The sequence below is a fragment of the Vidua chalybeata genome, chromosome Z (assembly GCF_026979565.1).
Source record: "Vidua chalybeata isolate OUT-0048 chromosome Z, bVidCha1 merged haplotype, whole genome shotgun sequence".
In the NCBI taxonomy this organism is placed as follows: Eukaryota; Metazoa; Chordata; class Aves; order Passeriformes; family Viduidae; genus Vidua; species Vidua chalybeata.
In genome coordinates, this window is record NC_071570.1 from 17,584,761 (window position 1) to 17,606,348 (window position 21,588).

At 37.0% G+C, this 21,588-nt stretch overlaps 1 protein-coding gene across 1 annotated transcript in view; it reads right to left on the reverse strand.

The window, feature by feature from the left end:
• Nucleotides 1-1,071: 1,071 nt before the first annotated feature.
• Nucleotides 1,072-21,588, reverse strand: part of SH3GL2 (SH3 domain containing GRB2 like 2, endophilin A1) — a 92,897-nt gene continuing 72,380 nt past the window's right edge. Inside the window, exons 2-9 of the mRNA XM_053932935.1 lie at nucleotides 19,704-19,772; nucleotides 17,409-17,481; nucleotides 13,152-13,295; nucleotides 11,119-11,252; nucleotides 9,901-10,059; nucleotides 8,401-8,504; nucleotides 4,983-5,113; nucleotides 1,072-2,571 (exon numbers count right to left, since the gene is read on the reverse strand). Coding sequence (XP_053788910.1) covers nucleotides 2,372-2,571; nucleotides 4,983-5,113; nucleotides 8,401-8,504; nucleotides 9,901-10,059; nucleotides 11,119-11,252; nucleotides 13,152-13,295; nucleotides 17,409-17,481; nucleotides 19,704-19,772 — 1,014 coding nt within the window. The 3' untranslated portion in view covers nucleotides 1,072-2,371. The remainder of the gene's footprint in view (nucleotides 2,572-4,982; nucleotides 5,114-8,400; nucleotides 8,505-9,900; nucleotides 10,060-11,118; nucleotides 11,253-13,151; nucleotides 13,296-17,408; nucleotides 17,482-19,703; nucleotides 19,773-21,588) is intronic.

The window sequence follows — 21,588 nt, forward strand, 5'->3', positions numbered from 1 at the left end:
ACTGTAGTATGGTACCATTAATGCATCTGTAAAAAAGTTTCAGATACATTGAGTTTGAAACAAATTTCTTCCAGTCACTGACAGAAACTTCCTTAGAGGCCAGCCATAGGATTTAGGACTGAACTGTAATAAAAAGTTGCAGGAATTATATCTCTATCTATATTTTTTCAATAGTTTGGGTTGGAAGGGACTGTAAAATGTCACCTAGCCCAAGAACTCCGCAATGAGCATCTTCAATTACATGCATTTGCTCAGACCCCTGTCCAGCCTGACCTTGAACAGAGCCTTGAATGAGGTGCCATCTCTGAAAGACTCTTCTACTCTGTCAGTCTCTGTCAACGTGCATTGGGACATGAACATATGGCAGAGAGCAGAAGAGGGGGAAAATAAGAGTGAGAAACACTCTGAGCAGAGGGAACACCAACGTTGAAGAACAGTGAGGTGGAGATAGTCCGTGAAACACCAACAGATAATCACAATGAGTCCTGTCCTCGACTCATCACTGAAAAGGGGGAAAAAAATGAGGAGGGAGAAGCAGCAGAGAGGAGCTTTTATGGACATACTGTACACCTACAAGTACCCATGCCAGTGAGCAGCTGGTGGGAAGAGTCAGGAGTGAATTTGAGCCTGGGAACTGGGATAGGAAAAGTGAGTCTTTTTGTTCTCACTGCACAAAAATACTTGAATTGTTTTAAATTAGTTTTCTCCAAGTCAAGTCTGCTTTGCTTGTAACAGTATCTCTGTTTTTACTTAAACCATAAATAAATTATAAGTTACCAAGTCTTTAAGCTTCATTAGCATTGTGGACGCCAGGGTTCTTTGATAAGCAATAACTTGTATCTACAAGACTGCATGCTAGTCATTGAGAGACTAATTTAATGTGGTCACTGTTAAGTTCATCCTGCTTATAAAGGCCATTATATGCATGAGATGAATTTGACTGAAGTAAAATGATAATACAAAAAAAAAAAAACAAATTCACATTTGCAGGAAATGAGAAATATGCTTTCTAAAATAAAATTCTTGTTAGCTGAAATTATCAAAGCAGATTTTAAAGCAACAAAGCAATAATCCACAACGTTATTCTATTATTCTCTCAGCATTTATTTGAAATAACAGATTTCCATTATATAGTTTATACATTAAGCAGTAGGGAATTGTCTTCATTTCACATCATCCAGTACTGAAGTGGCACATTCGAAGCAGCACATTAAACCTCTGATAGAGTCTGTACAATTTAGATAAATAGAACTCTGGATAACTAAACTAACAGAACTTCTGCAACTGTTACCAAAAGAATGCCAAGAAGCTAGGCACAGCACTGTACACACCAAGTGCAGGAAGGAGGAACACAGGAGAACCAACTAAACAGATGGGAAATGTTTTTATATATACAGCCACATGTCTTCAGTTGCTCAACAGAAAAATAACATGTTTTATTTTGTCCTCATTGAGGAGAGAGTATGCACAAATGATGTTCCAAGAACACATGGCAGACAGAAACAAATTAAATTAGGGTTGTGTTTGGCTGGTTACTGTATTCCTCAGTGAATGAGTTTACAAAGGATATCTGGTGCTTAAGCAGCAAGGTTTTGTGCCAAGACTTGACAAGAAACATTAAATAAATGCCAGTTTTATTCCCCATCTTGCCCATTTACTGGCATTTTGGTGAGCATGCTAAAAGTTCCTGAAGGGCAAATTCAGGTGGTTTGTGGTCCAACATTTCTACTACAGGAATCCCCATTTGATAGCTTACAGTTTACCTCTGGAGGGAAATAGGCCTTTTAACAATAATTAAGAATATAAAACTTAGCAGAGAGCAGCAGGACACATAGTACAGTGGTTCACTTTCTGGAAAACCAGAGGATCTACACTTATGCCCTCTCTGTGAGAACAGCCAGCCAGTTTGATTGGAAGATACAATTCTGGTTAGTCAATGTTAGACCTGTGTGAACTGTATCATTAGGAAGGGAAAGATGGAATGGCAAGAACTTTTCCCTCTTTTTATTGAGAACTAAGACTGAAAAAGTAATACAGTGGTGATAGGCATTATCTTCCCAACACCACCTTCACTTCCTGCTACTTCACTATGAATAATTACCTGCTTTGCTTGCCATCATCTTCCCCGTTTCATCTCACTAATGGCTCTGGTTACTACCAGGCCAGCACAGTCAATAAACTAATCCACACTATGCTGGCTCAGAAGATACAACGCATCACCACCACATAGTATGACAACACGTAAACCAAAGATGCTCATTAGGAATTGGTAACTCTAACCACTGCAGTTTGCACTTGTAAGGTGTAAGAAGCAGCATTTTGAAAGCAGTGGTACTGACACAGCTGTGTCAGAGGTGGTGGATCAGCATTCCTAATTGGGTAATGGAACTAGAATATCAACATAATTGATGGGGAAGAAGCCTGACTGGCCATGAAGCATCCCCTCATACCAGTTTTCATCAATCTGGTTAGTGAGGGTAATAATATCACCCTCTTTAAATCCCAGCTCCCCTTCATTCTCTGGTTCAAAGTCATACAGAGCTCGGCAGCATGGCTGATCCATGTGAACACCTAAGAAGAAGAAACACAGAAACAACATGCTTAAAAATTTCAACACTTAAGAGTACCCATTTTACTACTGTACCTATGACAGATTTTGCTGTTTCTGTTCTCACTAATATTCTGATGACAGTTCTTTGGTAATACCTATATTTGGACTGACAAGCTTTGTTAGAAGACAACTATTAGCTTCTGACAGTCTTCAGAAAAGTCTTCTAAGTGCCTGCTGGTAGAAGTCTGAGAATCCCAAAAGACCCAAGCTATAGTCAACCCCAGACCTGAAAGCACAAATATGATCAATTTGGAACCTAATTTTTATTTGTTAATAAAACACACACACAAAAAAAAAAAAAAAAAAAGCAAAAGCCCTTACATATTTCCAGCTTTACTAGCAAACAGGTGCTTTGTCTGTTTACCCCAGGTGACAGTGTAAGTGGTAGCTTAAAACAACAGTGAAGATATAACTGTGTGTTTGCCCTTTATTTGGAAATTTCACTGGTACAGCTTACCACTGTATATGCTCCTAATCCTCTGAATTTTAGTATCATGCTTCCAAAGACTTTTATTCCCCATTAAAAACACATTATTGAAGAGCCATCAGGATAGACTCAGAAAATTTTGAAATTGAGAGCTTTCTAATGTGCTAGTTCATTAATATCTGACCATAAACTCTTTAGGATGGCTAATGGATATTATTATAAGTCATTAGTTTGATTGGATTTTCATATGTTATATGAAATTAACAAATATACTCCCTCTTCCCTCCCCCTGAAGTCTCTATAGCTTCAAGCCTACCAAAACCAAAATTGTTACTGGTCAAAATATTTAGGATTTAGCAGCACTAAATAGTAAGAAATTATATCCACACCTGAATTTCCATAGTAAAAGTTCATACACTTTCAGTCATCTGAATGAACCAATACATGCCACTTCACCATAATGAGAGTTCTAAGAATATATATTCTACTTTTTCATGAATACTGGCTTTAAGATTAATAAGTTTCAGATTCAAACATTCTGCATATTTGTTTTGAACACTCACTCTGGTTAGAAGGCCCATGCTTGAGTTATTTTAGAACAAAATTTTTCCATTTCTATTGATCTTAATAGAGCAAGTTTTTCAAATACCAGACTTAATTAATTAAATTCTATAGTGAAGTATTTTCTTTACGTATTGCTCAGAGTGTATTTTGGTTTCTTTGTCATGAAGCCTACTGTGCTGACATCAATAAGCCTTACAGCATGTTTGGTATCCTCATTGCTACCGGCTGAAATTTAGATGAATTAGCAACTAAACTCTTTGAATTAATCACTCCAAACATATATTCAAGAATTTCCAAAGAAGGCATTCTTCTGAAACCAATAAACACTTCAAAATATAAGCCCTACTGAAGAAAATGTTAAATACTGCTCTCTGAAGAGGGAAATATAAATGCTGGAGAGAAACATGAAAATCAGTCTGCTCTGGCTTACAACAGACAAGTGTTCATGACACTACAAAAAAAGGAGTAAAGAAGAAAATTACTAGTGGAATGAGGAGAGCTCTAGCATGCAAGACTAAAGCCACACTCATGCAGTAGGAATCTCTATTATATTCTTCTCCTTGTTAGAATAGTGAGGAGATTGTTAGAAGCTTGCAAGGTTGTGTAAGAGCCAACTGTGTATATGTGGGAGAAAATCAAACATTCACATCAGGATGTGATGGAAAGAAAGGAAATCCTGACTAAAGATCTAGTGAAAAACACCTAGTCTTGCAAGGTGGAACGTGGTAGCAATTGTCACTGAGGTAAACTGAAATAACTAAAATAAGGGTTTGGACAGAGGCCAGCCCTCACTGTACCATGTGATAACAGATCATTATTGTGTATGAAACAAATAATAAACAAATAATAAGCCTTCTATGGTGTGTGCTGATATTAAATAAACCATTCTTTGAGATCGTAATTATGTACACTCATACTAATGGTTAATCTTGCTTGTGCTGCTCCTGCTTGGACAAAAAAAGTAGCTCATATAGCTTAGTTTTTCTTTTAGCTTATTTTTACTTTCAGGTTCATTGCATTATAATACCTGATTTTAAAAAGCAGAATATGGTTATGGAGGTATGGCTGGCCTTAGGTTTCTGCATTTTTTGTGGAAAACTTTCAATTGTTATTTTGGTTTTCTAAATGCCTATTTTGTAAAGGTCTGTATTTCAGGGTAATCTTCTAGGACAAAGTAAATTTTTGGCCAAAAGACACATGTAAAGCAATGGATAATCCATCTCTGTTCTCCTGTCTGAGGATATGAACACTTCCCAAAGAAACAACAGTTCAAACATCTCTCTTCTGTGTACTATCCCCATTCTCATTTTCCCTCATGGAAAAAGTAATCTCCAGAAGAAAGCATGCAACTTCTGCATGGACGCAAAACTCTGACATTACCTGATGGTTTGGGTGTGGTGGCATGGGATATTCCTCCATTGTGCTGTGTATTGTCACCAGTTGAGAAATCCAGGCTCATACGGGGTTTGGGCTGGTATTCTCGCCTGGGCTGAGATGATGCCTCTTTTATTCTGCCAAAACATCAAAGTTAAATGTCAAGAGCCAATATCTTGTTAGCAGACAAGATGCACCAAATACCTTTATTTCCAAGGCTGAAATTCTCATCTGCCAATCATCCATAGTAAACAAGTTGAATAATTTGGAGTAGCATTTTGTTTATAACAGTAGTTTAAATTACCAAAACCAGCCAATGTGACTGTGCCATGAAGTTGTTCATTCTTCATTCCTTTTAGAAACCTAACAATTTGTCTATCTTCCTTTTCCCTAACAAAAACAACAAACTCATAATAAAAAAAAACTTTTTACGTGACTATCAATGCTTAGAGAAGGGCTATACAAACATCCCAATTTTAGCATTACTTTTTGCTTCTAATCCTTGCAAGCATTATTTATTCAGTTGATTGATGCCAACTCTTGTCATTTTGTAAGAAGACTCTGTGGGAATGTACTGACTTCAGCTGCATACTTGGTTAATTTGCTGTTTGGAATACTTGTTTCACAAAGGGACAAAAGTCCAGTCTTCACGGCTCTCAAAACAACCATTTATGTATCATTAATTTCAACTATTTCTTCTAATTGAGAAATCTAGATCTTCCAGGGAAGGGTCTATTTACAGATTCCAGGGTAAAATCCAAGGAAGGGATGAACAGAATCAGAGCAGTTTATGCAGAACCACTACCACATGTATTTCTAATTCTAATTCTAATTCTAATATGAAAGAACATTTCATATGAACTTACAAGACAAGTTGATTTTTCTAACCTTTTCTATATCTGCCCTAGACATGCTGCTAGTGGCACATTTTGATTTATCTATTGTAAAGATCTGCATCTAACTTAGTGACTTTTGATCCTTATAACAAGGTTTTCTTCACCATCCAAAATACCAATATAAGTCAGTTACTAGAGAGTGCTTTTCTTTTACATTAAAAAACCAAACCCATAAACAAAAAAGCCCCAAAACAAAACAAAACAAACAAACAAAACAAAACAAAACAAAAAACCACAAAAAAACCCACAAAACACAACCAAAAAACCCCCACCACCTTAAATAATTGAAGTGTTGAAGTGGTCAAAATAAATAAAAAGCCTTTGTTTTGTCTCACTCATTAGCAAAATTCAAGACAGTAAAATTTTTAAGAAATACTTAAACTAGTTTAATGCTTTCATGAAACACCATTTTTTTTTTCAGATTATGAAGTATAACTGACTTGCTAAAAATTTTCCAAAAGCTCAGCATAAGTCATGTTTCTTAAGAAAAGTAATATCTCCAAGAAGACCATTCCTGCTTCTCAGCTGCTCAGTCCTGATACTGTGTTGGGAAAACTGCATCCTCATTTCACTTGGTGAAAAAGGGAGTTTAAAATAGTCTTTGCTGACCTTCCAGTTTTTTTATTAATTTTACAGAAAATTTCCCAATGTTCATCAAGCTCCCAGTATTTCCCAGTTCCTGGAATCATGGCATTTTAAGGACATTTATGCCTTCCACTAATGTGTAGAAAAAAAATGAAATTCTTTCACTTGTACCTCTTGAAGAAAGTCTTGTAGTCTAATCTAAACAGCCAAGAAAAAATAGAAGACAAGTGCATTTTAATTTTTTTCTAGTTTTTGCAGTCTATCTCATACTTTAAAAAAATTCTTTTGTGAATATTTTACACAGGACAGTCTTGGTAGTTAAAAGACATTGTCCATGCTAGAAGCCAGCATGAACAGGCTCCATTCAGTCTTTTAAAGATTACGCAGAAAATGGGCAGTATGTGTTGTAGACATCGCTGACAGTGAAGAGTAACAAATTTGCTCAGCTTAAAAATAAATAATGATTTATTTTCTGGTCTGTATAGTAAAAAAAAAAAAAAAAAAAAAAACACAACCAACCAAACCCCAGGGGTTATGCATTACTTGCTACCTGCCTATCACCAGCAGTGAAAGACTAGTAGTTTGGATAGTAACAGCTCTACATCCCTGACTCATCTCTGGCGTGAACACATCACAGCGCTCAATTTGTGTCCAGCGGTGTGGATAAAGTATGATTTAGCCAGCAGCCTCTTTACAATTAGGGATGCAAAAGATTTAGTTCAACTGAATTACCATAGCATTCTGATGCAAGGTCCTTGCAAAGCTAAAATCATTCACAGCTGAAACTTGAAGTGAAAATACTGACCAGTTAGCAGAAATTAAAAAAGGGCAAAGGATCATCTGAATTGATATGGGAAGAGAAATCTATTGTAGAGATGTATGTTCACTTAATGGCATAATTTATGGAGTACTAGATAAAACACCTGTTCCTGAGGCATTTTTATTGCTTCTGTAAAGAAATCGAATTGCAGTACCCTTTTGCAAGTGTTAAAAATTGTTCTGTTAGCTGTTTAGACAGTACTGTAAACTGTATCCAGGAACAGTCAGCACTACAGCCTACCCACCAAAACAAGTGCTGCTCCTAGTCACAAAGACTTTAAGACTTAGAACTCAATGAGGTTTTCAGGATGCATGCTCTGAGAAAATTAATACTGACAGACCCAGCAGTATTAGCAACTTGATCTATACTAATGACATCAAAAAACAGCTGCCTTTGCACAGTATGTGAACGTTATCTCCTCTTGGGAATTATATTCATCGTTTTCTATGAGTCTGCTAGAACATTATTAGTAGAGAAACCTTTCCTGAATGTTAAATTTCTTTGAAGAATGATGTGCGTGTGAGAAGCTGATTGATTTGTTTTGATGGAAACAGAAATTCTAAAGTAAAAGTTATTAAACTCTTTTAAAAAAAGATTAGGAATTTTGATAGCATATGCAGGTATACTAACAGGGATGGAAGAGATAGCTCAAGTCCTGCATCAAGTTTGACCTGATAGTAGGATGAATATTTTAAAAAGTGGTTAATAATGAGGGTCTCACTCTGGCTCAGGAAGATCTTCAGGTAGATAAGAATGCAACAAGATACTCTTTTGCAAAATCAATTTTTAACATCTTCTTTCAGAATGAGCACACGTTGTGAATACATGCACAAACAGTAAGGAATCCAAGTTGTGAGTGTCACTGAATTAAATATAAACACTTTCAGTTAACTCACATTTAATAGCTTTACTGAGATGAGGTGCTTTCCTGAACTCATACTTAGAAGTAGATGTATCTCCAGCATTTAAATCACAGCTCGCAATCATCTAATGAAAGTGCCCTTGATTTTATAAAAGTACAAGAATGAAGTTGAGAAAGATAACAGCATTGTATTGTCCTCATAGGTTTTCTACCTCTGTAAAACTATCAAACTATTCAAGAAACTTACAAAAAGTGCATTACCTATCTTCCAATTTAGAAGTAACTCGCTGTAGGATCTGTGTGGCTTGCTTGTGGTACTCCAGCTGGGCTTGCACAAGAGCAGAAAGCTGGCTCACTTGTTCAATCTGGGGATTGACATCAAAACATCAGGCAATAGAGAATAAAGACCACTGTCCACTGCAAAGGTAGTTTAACTTATCTCTCTAAAACCTTGATTCAGCTTCACAGTTAGCAGTAAATATTTACATATTAGTCTTTATTCATTACCACGTCTGATTATGACCTGATCTGGAATGGTAACTGCAACTCTTCCCCACTGATCATCTCTCCATGGCTGATTTGCATGAACAGCAGCCTATAGACCTACCACATTCAGAAAATACTATGAAAGTAAAAACAAGACTGTAATGAGAGTATAATACACCTTCTACCTCCCTGCCTTTGAAGGGTGCAGAACCACAGGGACTGTGGTCATGCTTCTATTGTATTCTGACCTGTGAAGCAGACCAAAACAGAAAGTTACTACAGACTCGGATGCAGAATATTTGCGGTGAGGACAGAGAGCATTCCACTTCATGAGGGAAGAAACACCCTCATGAAGTGATCCCCAATTTGTGGGCAATGCAATTGCTAGCAGTTTTCATCGTGCACAATGCCACAATGTTGTAATGTTTGCCAGCACTATTTGCACACATGGGTATGGATGTTACTACAAAGATCAAAACTACAAACTTGTTATATTTCCTTCATTTCAGTGCAGCTATATTTAATTCCTATGCAAATACTAAGTTCTATATGCAAATATTTTCAGGTTTGTTATGGCTCCCCTACAGCAATCTGGTAACAAAATGAGGAGTTAGAATAGGTGTGTACTTAAAATAAATCAAGTAATTCACATCAACAGAAATACTTAAAATTAATTTCCTTTGACTACATATTCTTATTATAAGACTTCAGCTGACATGTTATAGAGATGTTTTTTCTTGCTTAATTTAACAATTTCAACATTAATTATAAATAGAACGTTAAATAAACCTAGAAAATGCACAATCTGAACCAATATATAAGCAAAATATATTCTGCAGAGTCAGATATGAACAGTCACAGTAACTTGGGGTTTTCTATTCATTATTGCATCTGATTACAGCAGAGACCATGGGGTTATGAGTTCATAATTTCTGATCTTTACAGTTTTCTCAGCAGCCCACACACTTGAGCAAAAGCTTTGGCCCAAACCCTATAACCACAAGTAAACATAAATAGTTATATTTACATAATTCTAAGATGAAATATATTTCGGTTTTGTAAGTAATGCTTTGCATTTAGGAAGCACAACAATGCTACAGAGGACTCACATTCTCTAGCTCAGTTACCTATAAAATGCCAAAAAAATTGTTCCTACAAGAACATGCTATAGAACGTTACTACAGGTTCTGAGCCTTTCACTGTGTCCAATAAAGAGGAAAGTGCCTTCACTATCTTTCTAAGACTCTGGTCAAAGATTAACAAGGGTTATCTCACATCCATCTCCAAAAGGTTAAACATGCTTGACTCAGCAATTTCTTTTGATTCATCAAATTTCTCCAGAGCCTGACGAAGTTCTTCATCAGGGAGCTTGCCCTGCCTTTTCTTCTTGTAATCAAAATCCAGGCGTCGACCCTCCATTTTCTTCAGGTGATGCTAAAAAAACAAAAAATACAAATGCAAGCAGACAATAAAGGACCTTCCCCAACTTTCCTAATATTGCATTGTAAGCAGGTAGTCCATGCATACTTGCAAACATATGTTGTTTGCTGTTCACTAGCCCTTTCCCAGAGGAGAGAAATACGGAACAATGAAATACATGGGTTTACATACCATTCAAGAAGCAATGATCTAAATGACAGACCAAGACTAATAAAAGGCCATGCAGAATGGACAACTTCAATTGCCATCTCTATAAAAGATATGCAGGTTTCTTGTTTTTTAATTCTGATGAAGAATTACCTGAACACTATTATTTTCCCTAGATGTTCAGGAGAAAATACTTTTAAAAGCACAACTTATTACATTTTTGTCTGTGTATCAGCATTCATAAACAAAGCAACATCGGATTTATTTTTATCATTTCTACCAGACCACTAAATTATCTTAATGCTATCTTATACTGAAGATTTCCTAGACTGTTACCTGAGGCAACATTCATGTTCATCTGTTTAGCAATGCCATGTTTAACTGGCCAGAAGTTAATGTTACCAGCATGACCATGATTACTTGAGGTGTTTACTTTCTCTCAGAAGAATAAATTTGTCATGCACTGCAATATTTATAACTACCTGTTTTCTAAATCATATCAAACAGTCCAAGATATCTTTCATCCACCTACCATTTGACAGTATGAAAGCCTTACTGAGCTGAGAAGAGCAGCTACTTATGCAGCTAAGCATTTGCCATGCACTAGGAAATGGAATGTAAACATCAGTACATCTGCTTTGTGAAATGAGCTTTAGAGTACTGTGCTCTTGCCTACATAAGACTGAAAATTTTACTATCAAAAAATGTTCAAATTTTTATCTTTCCCTTTCTAAAGCATCATCAAGAGATACAGAATTGAAAGTAAAATTCAAGCCAAAAGAGACAAAAATCAGGTCATTTTCAAACCTGAATGCCCCATTTTAAACTACACAACTGATAAAAATACTAAACATATAGACAGTCCACACATTTGGCATTATTAAATTGCTGCATTGAGGGCAATACCTGTATTTCTCTCAGATCTTTGTCATGGAGATTCTGAAGTGGGTCAATGAAGTTTTGCTTCACCTCCATGTCTAAAGAGTCCTTGACTTCAGAAAGCTCCTTCATAGCTTCTCCCACATCAACAAGTGCTGGTCCTGAAAGAAAAGATGCAGTCAAAATAAGTTTGTTTTGAATCACCATAGAATGAAACTGAGTCATGGAAACTTCATGGCAACTTCAGTTAGTATTTCATTTTAGGTCTCAAATTTAGGAAACAGAGGATGATGCACTTTGTGAAAGAGCAACATAGATTTTACATAGTGCAGCCAACAGAGTTCATGCCTTGTAATACAGCTGGATTTATGGTTCTCTGATGGTTCTATTTATGGTTCTATGACAGGCTCCTCCACATCACTTGTTGTCCGTTCATTCCTCACTCTGTTGAAATAAATATGCTAGAAAAGAATTGTATTTACTCAGTGGTATCATCACCACACTGCATTAAAAATAGTTTAATTCGAGTCTAGGTCTCCCCATTTCTATCAGTGAGAGTGGTGACAGTACCAAATGTAAAAATTTTTAACAATTTCACAGATTTTTTTTTTAAATGAAAGTTTTTTTTTTTGATGAGACTATGGACTTCATAGTACTACTACACTTGAGAGGTCTACTACGCACACTACTCAAGTGTAGGTATATGAAGCTCATAAACTTCAATAACCCTAACTACCTTTTGAAATGTCCTCCAAGATTAACTTGAGTTAATGAAACATTATCACTCTGTTTTACTTCTGCTCCATAAAAAGAAAAACAAGAAGCTCAAATATACCTCCTGGTTTGAGGTATAGGTTAGGGATAAAAAAAAAAAACACCTTCAAAGAATATGAAGGGTCTGAAAACCAATATATGTGAGAAATCAGAAGCTTTGTCTCCCAAGCAGCAGATGCCAGCCATGCACTGCAAAATGAGAGAGCCTCCCAAATTTGGACAGAGTGACAAATAGCTGTAATAACTACTATTAGTTAAGAATGTGAAAATAATTGTCGTATCTATTCTGCTGCATGGTAGTGCAGTTGTCACAGAATATAAAGCAAGTTGCAGAAACTAGATATTATTAGTTCATTTTCCTTTTAAAAATTTGTTTGAAATTTAATAAATGAGAGGCAACCAATTAAAAAAAATCAGTAGTATTTAGCACAAATCAAACTACATCCATCAAGCTTACTAGTGGATTACATAGAGCAAGTAAGAAAGTACTTTTTCCATTCCATATGTCTTTATGTCAGGAAAACAATTTAATGACGGTTCAAATAGAGAATAGTATTTCCATAGTCCCATTTGAGGGTCCTGTGTGTTGTCATGTAAAAATGGCCACACAGAAGTCCACACAAACAAGAAAGAAAGACAAAGTATGCTGTTGTGAATCTCATCTTTTTATAATCAGAACTCTACTGCTGAATATAGTTTTAAGAGTCAATTTAACATCGGTAACTCAGACAGCTATAAACTCATTTGGGCTTGGAGGGAAGAGCAGTTAACAGATAAGACAAGAGTGTCCATTAGTGCCTAAAAATGTGGAATTTGATCAGAAAAAAAAGGGCAAAGTCTATTAAAAATCTATTAGTTTTTATTCCTTGCCTGCAATGACAACAGTAACAATTGGTTTAAGGATTAAGAACTTTGTTCTATATATGCATGGACAATAATACAATTTCTGTACATGTACATATTTCAATCCAACACAGCCACAGTATCATGATTTATGACAGAGAGCTAAAGCCTTTGGGTCAAAATGGAAACAATTTGACTTCCATTTGTACAAAAAGTTTCTCTAGCAGAAATCTTAAAAAGATACTCAAAACAGGCCTAGACCAACCTTAAAGGAAACATCGGATGAAGTAGAATTCTAACGCTTCTTGCAGAGAAGCAGAACTCTAATGCTTCTTACAGATGTTTTTCCTCTATAAGAGTGCAGCCCTTTAATAATGAAAGCTATATTAAATTTTCCTACACCCTTTATTGCATTATAATGGAAAGGGAAGTAAACAAGTTACCAAAGTTGCATTCTTCACCAAGTTCACGGCCAAATTTCAGCATTGCATCTGCCAGCAAGGCTTCTGCCTGAGGATAGCCTGGTCCCTTTTCCTGGCCTCGAATTTTTGACATGGTGTTGATCATGCTGAGTTTAGCTCTGGAAGCTGAAGAAGGCAAGTGACAGAGGTTACAAGCATGTAATTGTTTGCCTACATTTATGCCTACAGGCATAAATCCATTCTTATGTTTAAATTATCCAAGCAACTTAAAACATATTTTAAAGATACTATGTAAGTTTAGGACTAAGCCCCATTTTTCATCAGTTCTTTTTGGAACAAAGGAATGAAATATTGTTGGTCAATACTATTTTTATTTTGCTGGCAGACTAGAGAGGAGTCTCTGTCCTGAACTTCTAAGACAAAGCTTCCCTTGAAATGACTTGGACAGAAGTAAGCCCAGGAACACTCCCAAGATAGCATGTTTGACATGTGACAGACAAGCAAATCTTTAAGATATCTCCAAATTCGTCTTAATCTTAAAATCCCTAGGTACCAGATGGATACCAGATTGAGCCAGCCTCACCCTCAAGGAAAAGTCCAGGCTAGGTACACTGAAGATTAAACTGTGGTAACCCCTATTTTTTAAATGCTTGAAAGCTTTTTGGTTGTAGAATATTAAGGAAAGCCGTGTCCCCAAACATGATGTGCAGCAACCTTTGCAATACTTTTTTTTTTTTAATGGGGATTTAGGGAAACTCCTACTTCAATAAGGTTTTCAACTGTACTTCAGCTTGCATTTTATTTCAGACACACACCTGAAGAACAAATATTAAAAGATACACCACAAATATTGTAATCGATGGAAACAAAGACAGAAAATATAAAAGAACTAATTTGTTTGCTGATGTGCTTTAGTGAATTTTTGCAATTACAGCATATGAATGGCCTGAAGAGAGTAAATTATTTAAATCCTACTGCCAGCAATGCAGACTCAGAGCATGTTTCTTATCTACATTACTGTGTGTGCTACTGGAGGGCAGGTATGAATCACTCCACCTTCCCCCTTGCAAATGCTTGACTTTGTATGGCCCTCTTAAAATTAGTTTTCCTGTCAACAGAACTCAGCCTTGCACAAGTTACTTCAGCAAAATGAAATATTAGCAGACTGGAGTCAACAAATGTTTTTCATATATTTATTGTTAAAAGTGCATCTCAAGAGAGAGATCTTGTTGCTGTTTCACTTTTCCGCCTTTGTATCTGTTCACACAGATACAGACATGGAAACACACACAGGAAAATCAGGCAAGTCTCACAGTACTTATTTTGCCTGATAGCAGCTATGAAAGGGCAACGTATTTTTAACATTTAGTAATTATGGTTTTTTTAGTTTTCCCATTACCCTTGAGTGACATCAGATTATGTTTTTCAACATCTGAATTTCTTGATGTCTTCTGTTTCTACCCACTACAAAAACACAGTCAGCAGACTTGCTGACTGTTCAGTATAGGAAACTACAGTTTAATGAAGTTAAATGTTATTGAAATGACGCAATAAGAAAATACAGAAGCACAAAAGAAAACAAGGCATAAACAAAATTTGTCAGGGGAGTGGAGGCAGCAAGCTGAATTAAATCAGGAGCAAATGGGAGTATTTTCAGAAACTGAAGAAATATAAGAGGGAAAAAATGAAGTGGCTAGATTTTGGACACCAAGGTAAGAGTAGAAAGCAAAAGTTAGACAATGATGCATACTTCTTTAATTAATGTTTCAAAACACCATGGACTCAGGTGATCTGTAGTATCACAGTACTATGTTATCCAAGTGTTTTCCAGGCACATTGCCTTTTCAAGGAATGTGTGCTACTGCTATTCTCAACTCCTCTACTTCCTATCAAACCCAGGTAAACTTTTAATTTTCTTTAAAATACTGCTGTTAAAGTGTTTGTTTCCTGTTTGTGGCTTGTTTTGTTGTTTTTTATTTTCCCTTTTAAAATTAAATTCTCTCATTTTCTCAATGTAATATTCCTAATTTTTATGAAAATGGGAAAGCAAATGGGAAATACTAGAAACTGGCTTTTTTGGTGACCCATGTAAAAAGTAATACAGCTGTAGGGAGAATTTTAAAAGAGAAAAATTTTTATTTTATTGAAAAAATGAATTAGAATTCTTTTCACTATAGGGAGCCCTTTTGCAACTGACATAAAACAATCTAAGATCAGGTGAGTGCTGAAAAGGTTTAGTCCTCCTTTCCTCTTACCTGTGGAATGAACAACATGATCTCATCATATAGGGACAAAAATGAATCTTCCCCCTGCCTATTACAATGCTAATTTTTTGATTCCACTTGCATGTGCCACAAGTAGAGGAAGGGATATGTAGCTGGACTATGAAAACTGTTCTTTCATGCAGCACTGCAAATTTAAAACTGCAAGGAGTGCCTGAAATCACACCCTTAGCTACCTGCAGAAATTTTGCTGTCTGCTTTTGCTGTGAGCCTGTTTCACGATTCACAGGAACCATAACCACTCAGATGTGTCAAGAAGGCAGTCAGAGAAGCACTAAATATCCAAAGCTTATTACTCAGTCTACACAATGTTGCTTAACAGCAGTTTGACAGCAGTTAACAATTTTATCACTATCCCCATAATGTTTGCCAATCCTGTTGCTTTTCCTGCAGAGTACATTACAATGAGCAATGAAGCTGTATTTTAATTGTTGACATAAGCCGAATTTAATCGTCTGACATAGCAACTGTTCTGGTCATCATTATTTTCTCTCTTGCAGTCCTTGAACTTGTAAATACTATTCCTCCTTTTTTTTTTTTTTTTTTTTTTTTTTAATCCACTGTCAGCATTATCAAAATATTATCTTGTCTTCTGTGGTCTAACATCAAAAAATCACCAATTAATCTGTATCAGCAATAGTCCTTCAGCATACCACACTGGAGCTGAAACATTTCACAGCAGTTCAAATTTATTTCTAGCCATTAGGAATAAAAGTTCTCAGTGTAAATGTGTGAATTTGGTCTGTAGTTCCATTAAACTCTAAGTTACTTATGGTAGACAGACGGTCTAATTTTACCTTCAGGGAAGTGGTCCCAGAACCAGCCTGACAGAGTTTGAGAAATGCTTGTACAACACTCTCAGGCATATGGTATGACTCTTGGGGATGGTGCTGTGCAGTGCCAGGACTCAGTAATCCTTGAGGGTCCCTTCCAACTCTGCATATTCTGTGATTCTGTGATTTATCACAAGCTAACTCCATTGACCTTAACAGTGATGCTGGCATTGACTTAGGTTAGTATCAAAACACTTATGTTCCTAGATTACTACAGAAATCTCTGTAATATTCAATGTAATGGTTTACTGTTTACTGCAGGTCCAGACCACCCCTCCCTGAGAGAAACCTTTGGCAAAAGAGGAACATGTAGTTTTCCATCTGCCCAATCGAACCTGCTCTTTCATCTACCTATGAAAAAGATTCATTGGTTTCTATTTTGAGGGGTCAATTTAGACATGCCTGATAACATTTGATTTTCTGTTATTTTCTCCAGTATGACATCAACAACTCTTTTGCACCATCACTTTTCTGTAACAAGGATGGGAAATACCCAGAGGACCAGAGGAAAAGTGGTATCTCTTGTTGTGCCGTGAAGAAAGTTGCTTTGGAACTTTGCTTTTCCATGGTCTGCAAGGACTGCCTGGTCCTTCTCCTTCCCATGGCAAATGACTAGGAAGGTGAAGGAAAGAGCTGCCTTATGCAGACACTCCCATTGTGCCTCCCCTGATCTCCAGGTGTGGACTGATGGCGGGGCCTCAGCTGCCCCATGCCCAGGGCTGTGCCCGATGCCAGGGCTGCACCTGCCCCAGCACCTGCAGCTCCTGGCTGGAGCCGAGGGACAGGTGCTGGCTGCAGGCCCTGCCCTGCTGCCCTGGGCAGCCACAGCCATCACCAGCTCCAGGGGAGGCCCTGTGCTCACAGTGCTGACACGCTGGCTCCTACAAGCAAGTGCACCCGGTTCGTGTGCATGTGCTGCCCACTCACCTAAGGAAAGAAGACTCAGAAGGGAAACAAAGCCTTCCAAAGCTAGCCTCCATTCACCATGACAGCCTAACAGAGAGGCCTGTACTCATCTCTGTTGTTTACTTTACCGTAACTTTGCCAATTTTGTGCCAACCTTAATTGCACCAGCAAGGATGAGATCTGTCAGACTTTATACTGGTAAGAAAAAGTGTTTTCAAGAAGTGCTGCAAAACTGTAAAATCGTGAAATTAGGTTACCTGGATTTGGCTGAAGATACTCTATTGTCTTTGCCATTATTTCCATAACTGCCCTGCTGGTAACATCCACCTTCTAGAGGACAGAGGGTCAAACAAAAAGAAAAATGGAAGTTAGACAAAAGGAAGAAGTTTTTCTCTCATTTTGTTCTTATAAATATTTTTAACTCTTCTTATAATTTTATTTTTATGTGCTTCAGAACACCCCTGGTACCAGAATGGTGGTAATATCTGAAAAACGACTAAAGTATGAGTCCACCATTTCAGTTTATAGCAGGTCCATTCTCAAGTAAGGCCAGAGTACCTCAGAATGGGTTAGGAATTTGATACATTGCACAGTATTATTGATACATTTGATACATTTGATTATTGTACAGGGCTAATTCTTTATATCACCATGGGAAACATCTACAACAGGGAAAACTTTTTGATAGAACAGTCACAGACAGCTTTTTGGAAAACTGTCTACCTTTGATCCCCTAATAACTGGCAAAATGAGAGGAAAGCAGAAGTCACTCAAAACCAACTATTAACAATAAAATGTGCTGTTTACCACTTCCAGAGCAATGTCTGACAAATCTGGGGTAAGGAAGACTAGATATCACTCCGTTCCCCGTTTCAAGAAATCTATCAGCATGAATACACTGACCATTTATTTCTCCCTGGCTGATTTCCATATTTAGAATTTTAAAAAAACTTAGAACTGAATAGCCTTACTTTCTTCTACTTTCTTTTGTAGTAAGAAGTCTTCCTTCCTAGGGAAGCAGTCCCTATCCACATCCTAGACTAAATGCAGCAAAGTATGCAACTATTCTTACTCTCAGAATCAGGTCTCAGAGAAAAAAATGCTGCTTTGGCAGACTGGGGGATCCCCATAATGCCCTGTACTCTGTATTTAAGAGGACACATTGCATTTCTCTGCAGGGTAGCTTGTGTCCCACAGAGTGAACTCCTTTATCATAATGGCAAGTTCCTATTTTAAAAAAGAACACCTGAGATAGGTTGGTTGCATCATGGTGTCATGATGTCTTTCCTGTTTCCTGTTGCTATTGCCATCTGTCAGGTCTTGCTCTATCCTTTACACAGAGAATCAAGAGAGGTCTGCCAGACTTGGGTGAATAAGTAGCTGAACTGCCTGGAAGGGAACACAGAAATGGCTAGGAGGCTGCAGGGGATAGTGGGGGCAAGGGAACAGAAGACCAGGGACAGGATCATGTCCCTGCCTGCAGGAAAGCTGGCAGTGGACACAGGGCCAGGTGGGGAGTGTGGAGGCAATGAATAGCTTTACTCCATTCCTTCCACAGCTTTCAGTGGTCCTGTCTCCTGGGCTGCCAACCCATCCCACCTACAAGCATGATATGGGATCCACACCTGGCTGTTGCAATGTCCTGTTTTTCACTCTAAACTTTACCCCAGTTTTCTGAATCCTTGTTAACATTTTCCAGTAGGAATGCCTATACTGGTCACCCACTTAAACAGAAGCTGAGAGGGAGAAACCAGCTCTGTGCTTTCTTTGTAAGAAGTACAAAGTATATGCCCTTTATTTTTCATCCAGGATGTTTCCCCCACCTCATTATACAAATTGACAAATAAATAGCTTCTTTTTCACTTAAGCAGAGTTACATATCAGACACATACCTTACAAATCTCCTAGCACAAGTTTTTATTACAAGATTTGATGGTAACTTTGAAAGCTGAAGCCTGAAAAAATGCTGCTCCTACTGATCCTTTTAGGTGAAATACTATCACTGCCACACGCATCTGTGCCTTTTTTTCTTTTTTTTTTTCCCTCCACTGAGACACTCAGTGCTATCACTGCCAGCCTCACCAAACAGCTTGTTGGAGGGTTAGCTCCATCTACCTGAAGCACATTGCCAGTGAAGGCTGCCTAACAGGACCTCTGAACCTGTGAATGAATACTCCAGAGCCACTGTCATGCCTAGAGCCTTGATACTCAAGGAGCTGAGAATTACCAGCGCCCTTCCCCACTGAAATGGCTGTCTTGTAGACTGACTCAATTTTCAGAGATCCTCTACAATGGTTTAAATGCAGCTAATGTAGCTGATTACTTCAGTCCCAATCTCTGAATGAAGTATTTGCATTATAGAGTGCCATACATTACATATCCCTTAGTTAGAAAACAAAAAGAAATAGAAAACTGAAAACACAGTCCTGCTGAATAAAAGCTAAGTGTTTCAAGATTCTCTGAGTGATTCCGGGACCAAAACCTTTGAAATTCCTGTCCTAGAAAGAAAAAAATGCATGGTAATAATGAATACATGCTGTATTTAGACTTACCCTTTCCATTTCTTTGAAATCATCATCTAGTTTTGTTCCTTCTGCACCTCCTACTTTTTCACTCACTTTCTGCAATTAAAGAAATAACAACAGATTCAGCAACAACTGAAAAAATCTAGCTACAACATTTCCTTGTAGAAATGCCAGGTTTTTTTCTGTTAAGTCAGTACAACAGTAAAATTTATTATTCCTTCTGAAAAACTTGTTTCAAACACACTCTAAAGTTAAACATTCAGAAATAACATATTACTCCTAAGTGTCAGACACCCAGTCTTTGACCAAGGATAGAAGCCATACTTAAGCATAAAGCAGTAAGAAGCTCCCAAGGTGTGGCTCTAGCAATCCAGAAGGCAAGAAGTACCCATGCCTGAGAACTTTCAGATATTGACTCAAACCGAAGTAGATCATCAGTAAAAATCAAGAGTTTATATATAAACTTGATAGACAGAGAGACAGATAGAAAGATTGATTTAAAACCCCCCTATATTCACACGATGAAAGAGGTTGAGTATTATGTAAGTTATAAATAAAATACCCAACTCACTTATCTAGATAGAAAGAAATAAGGGGAACTCTGTTAGTATGACTTTAGCAAATACTCTGGGTTTTTTATAAAATAATCAGTTTGAAAACTAATTGTAAAATTGAATTGTGCTACTGTTTCATCTCCCTGATAGAATGTAATATATTGAACTATGTTTCCCTTTACAGTCAGTAATACGGACAATAACAGACTTGAATGGTAACTGCTATACAGCACAATTCAAAATGGATTTTAACAATTGCATTGTTAGTCACAAAGTCTTTTACTGCTATAATCCCTCAACTAAATCAGGTGCATATGATCCAGTGAATGTATTAATCTTTCACTGGGATGGTTTTTGTCGTAAGAAATTAATCACCATATAAGTTATTAATTACTGATTTCAGTGAAGTGATTCCAGCAATAAACAAGAAGAAAGAAAAGAAAAATTTCACTTTTCCCCTCTTGGTTTTAACAACAGTGGTAAGTCCTTTACAGTATTTTTTAGTATAAAGAGGAGGAATACCCACAGTCACTCACATGCATTTAGTAAAATCCAGACATCTGTATGATGTTAAATTCACTTCAGTTCACTACAACAAAGCTGCAAGTGCATCATGGCCAAGCACTTACTAATGCAGGCTGTAATTATCTGTGCAATAGGAAATAGCTATCAGCTCGGTTTGTTTTCTGTCAGCATCTCACAAATTAGTAGCCAAAATGGTGCATTAATGAAACAACAACACTATGACAAAAACAAGGAACTGTATTTATCCCATCTTTCCTGTACAAGAGATGTGCATACATACAGACAGCCTCTTATCAATAATCTGAATTTGAATAAATTTGTGTGGTCTGTATTATTAAACTTGTGCTCTAAGGAGATAAGTGAAGTACCATAAAAGAATCAAACACAGTACTGTTAGGACTAGTGGACAAGGGATAGTTTCAGTGTTCTAAAAGTTTTTATTAGTTAGCTTCATGAATGAATCTTCTGCAAATGGATATCCTACTACAGATAATATGGCTAAATCTGCACAGAAGCTTCCTACTATAAAGATTTCACATCCCTGAAAATAACAGTATGCTAATATGCTAGCACTTAAATATTAAAATAGATTTTTAATATCTGTAGTTCAACTCCAAGGCTACAAAATATTTAAAAGGAATTAATCTCCCAGCCCTTTTTGGCTGTAGCTCTAAATTTCATCACTTTTAAATATTTTCATGGTTGATGAGGATTTGCAAAGACATGTCTTTTCATCCCCACAGATGCCCTAAATGTCCTAATTCACATCTATAAAACATAGCAGTTCCTCCTTTCTTTCACATTCACTACTACTCTAGCTGAGGAATGTATGA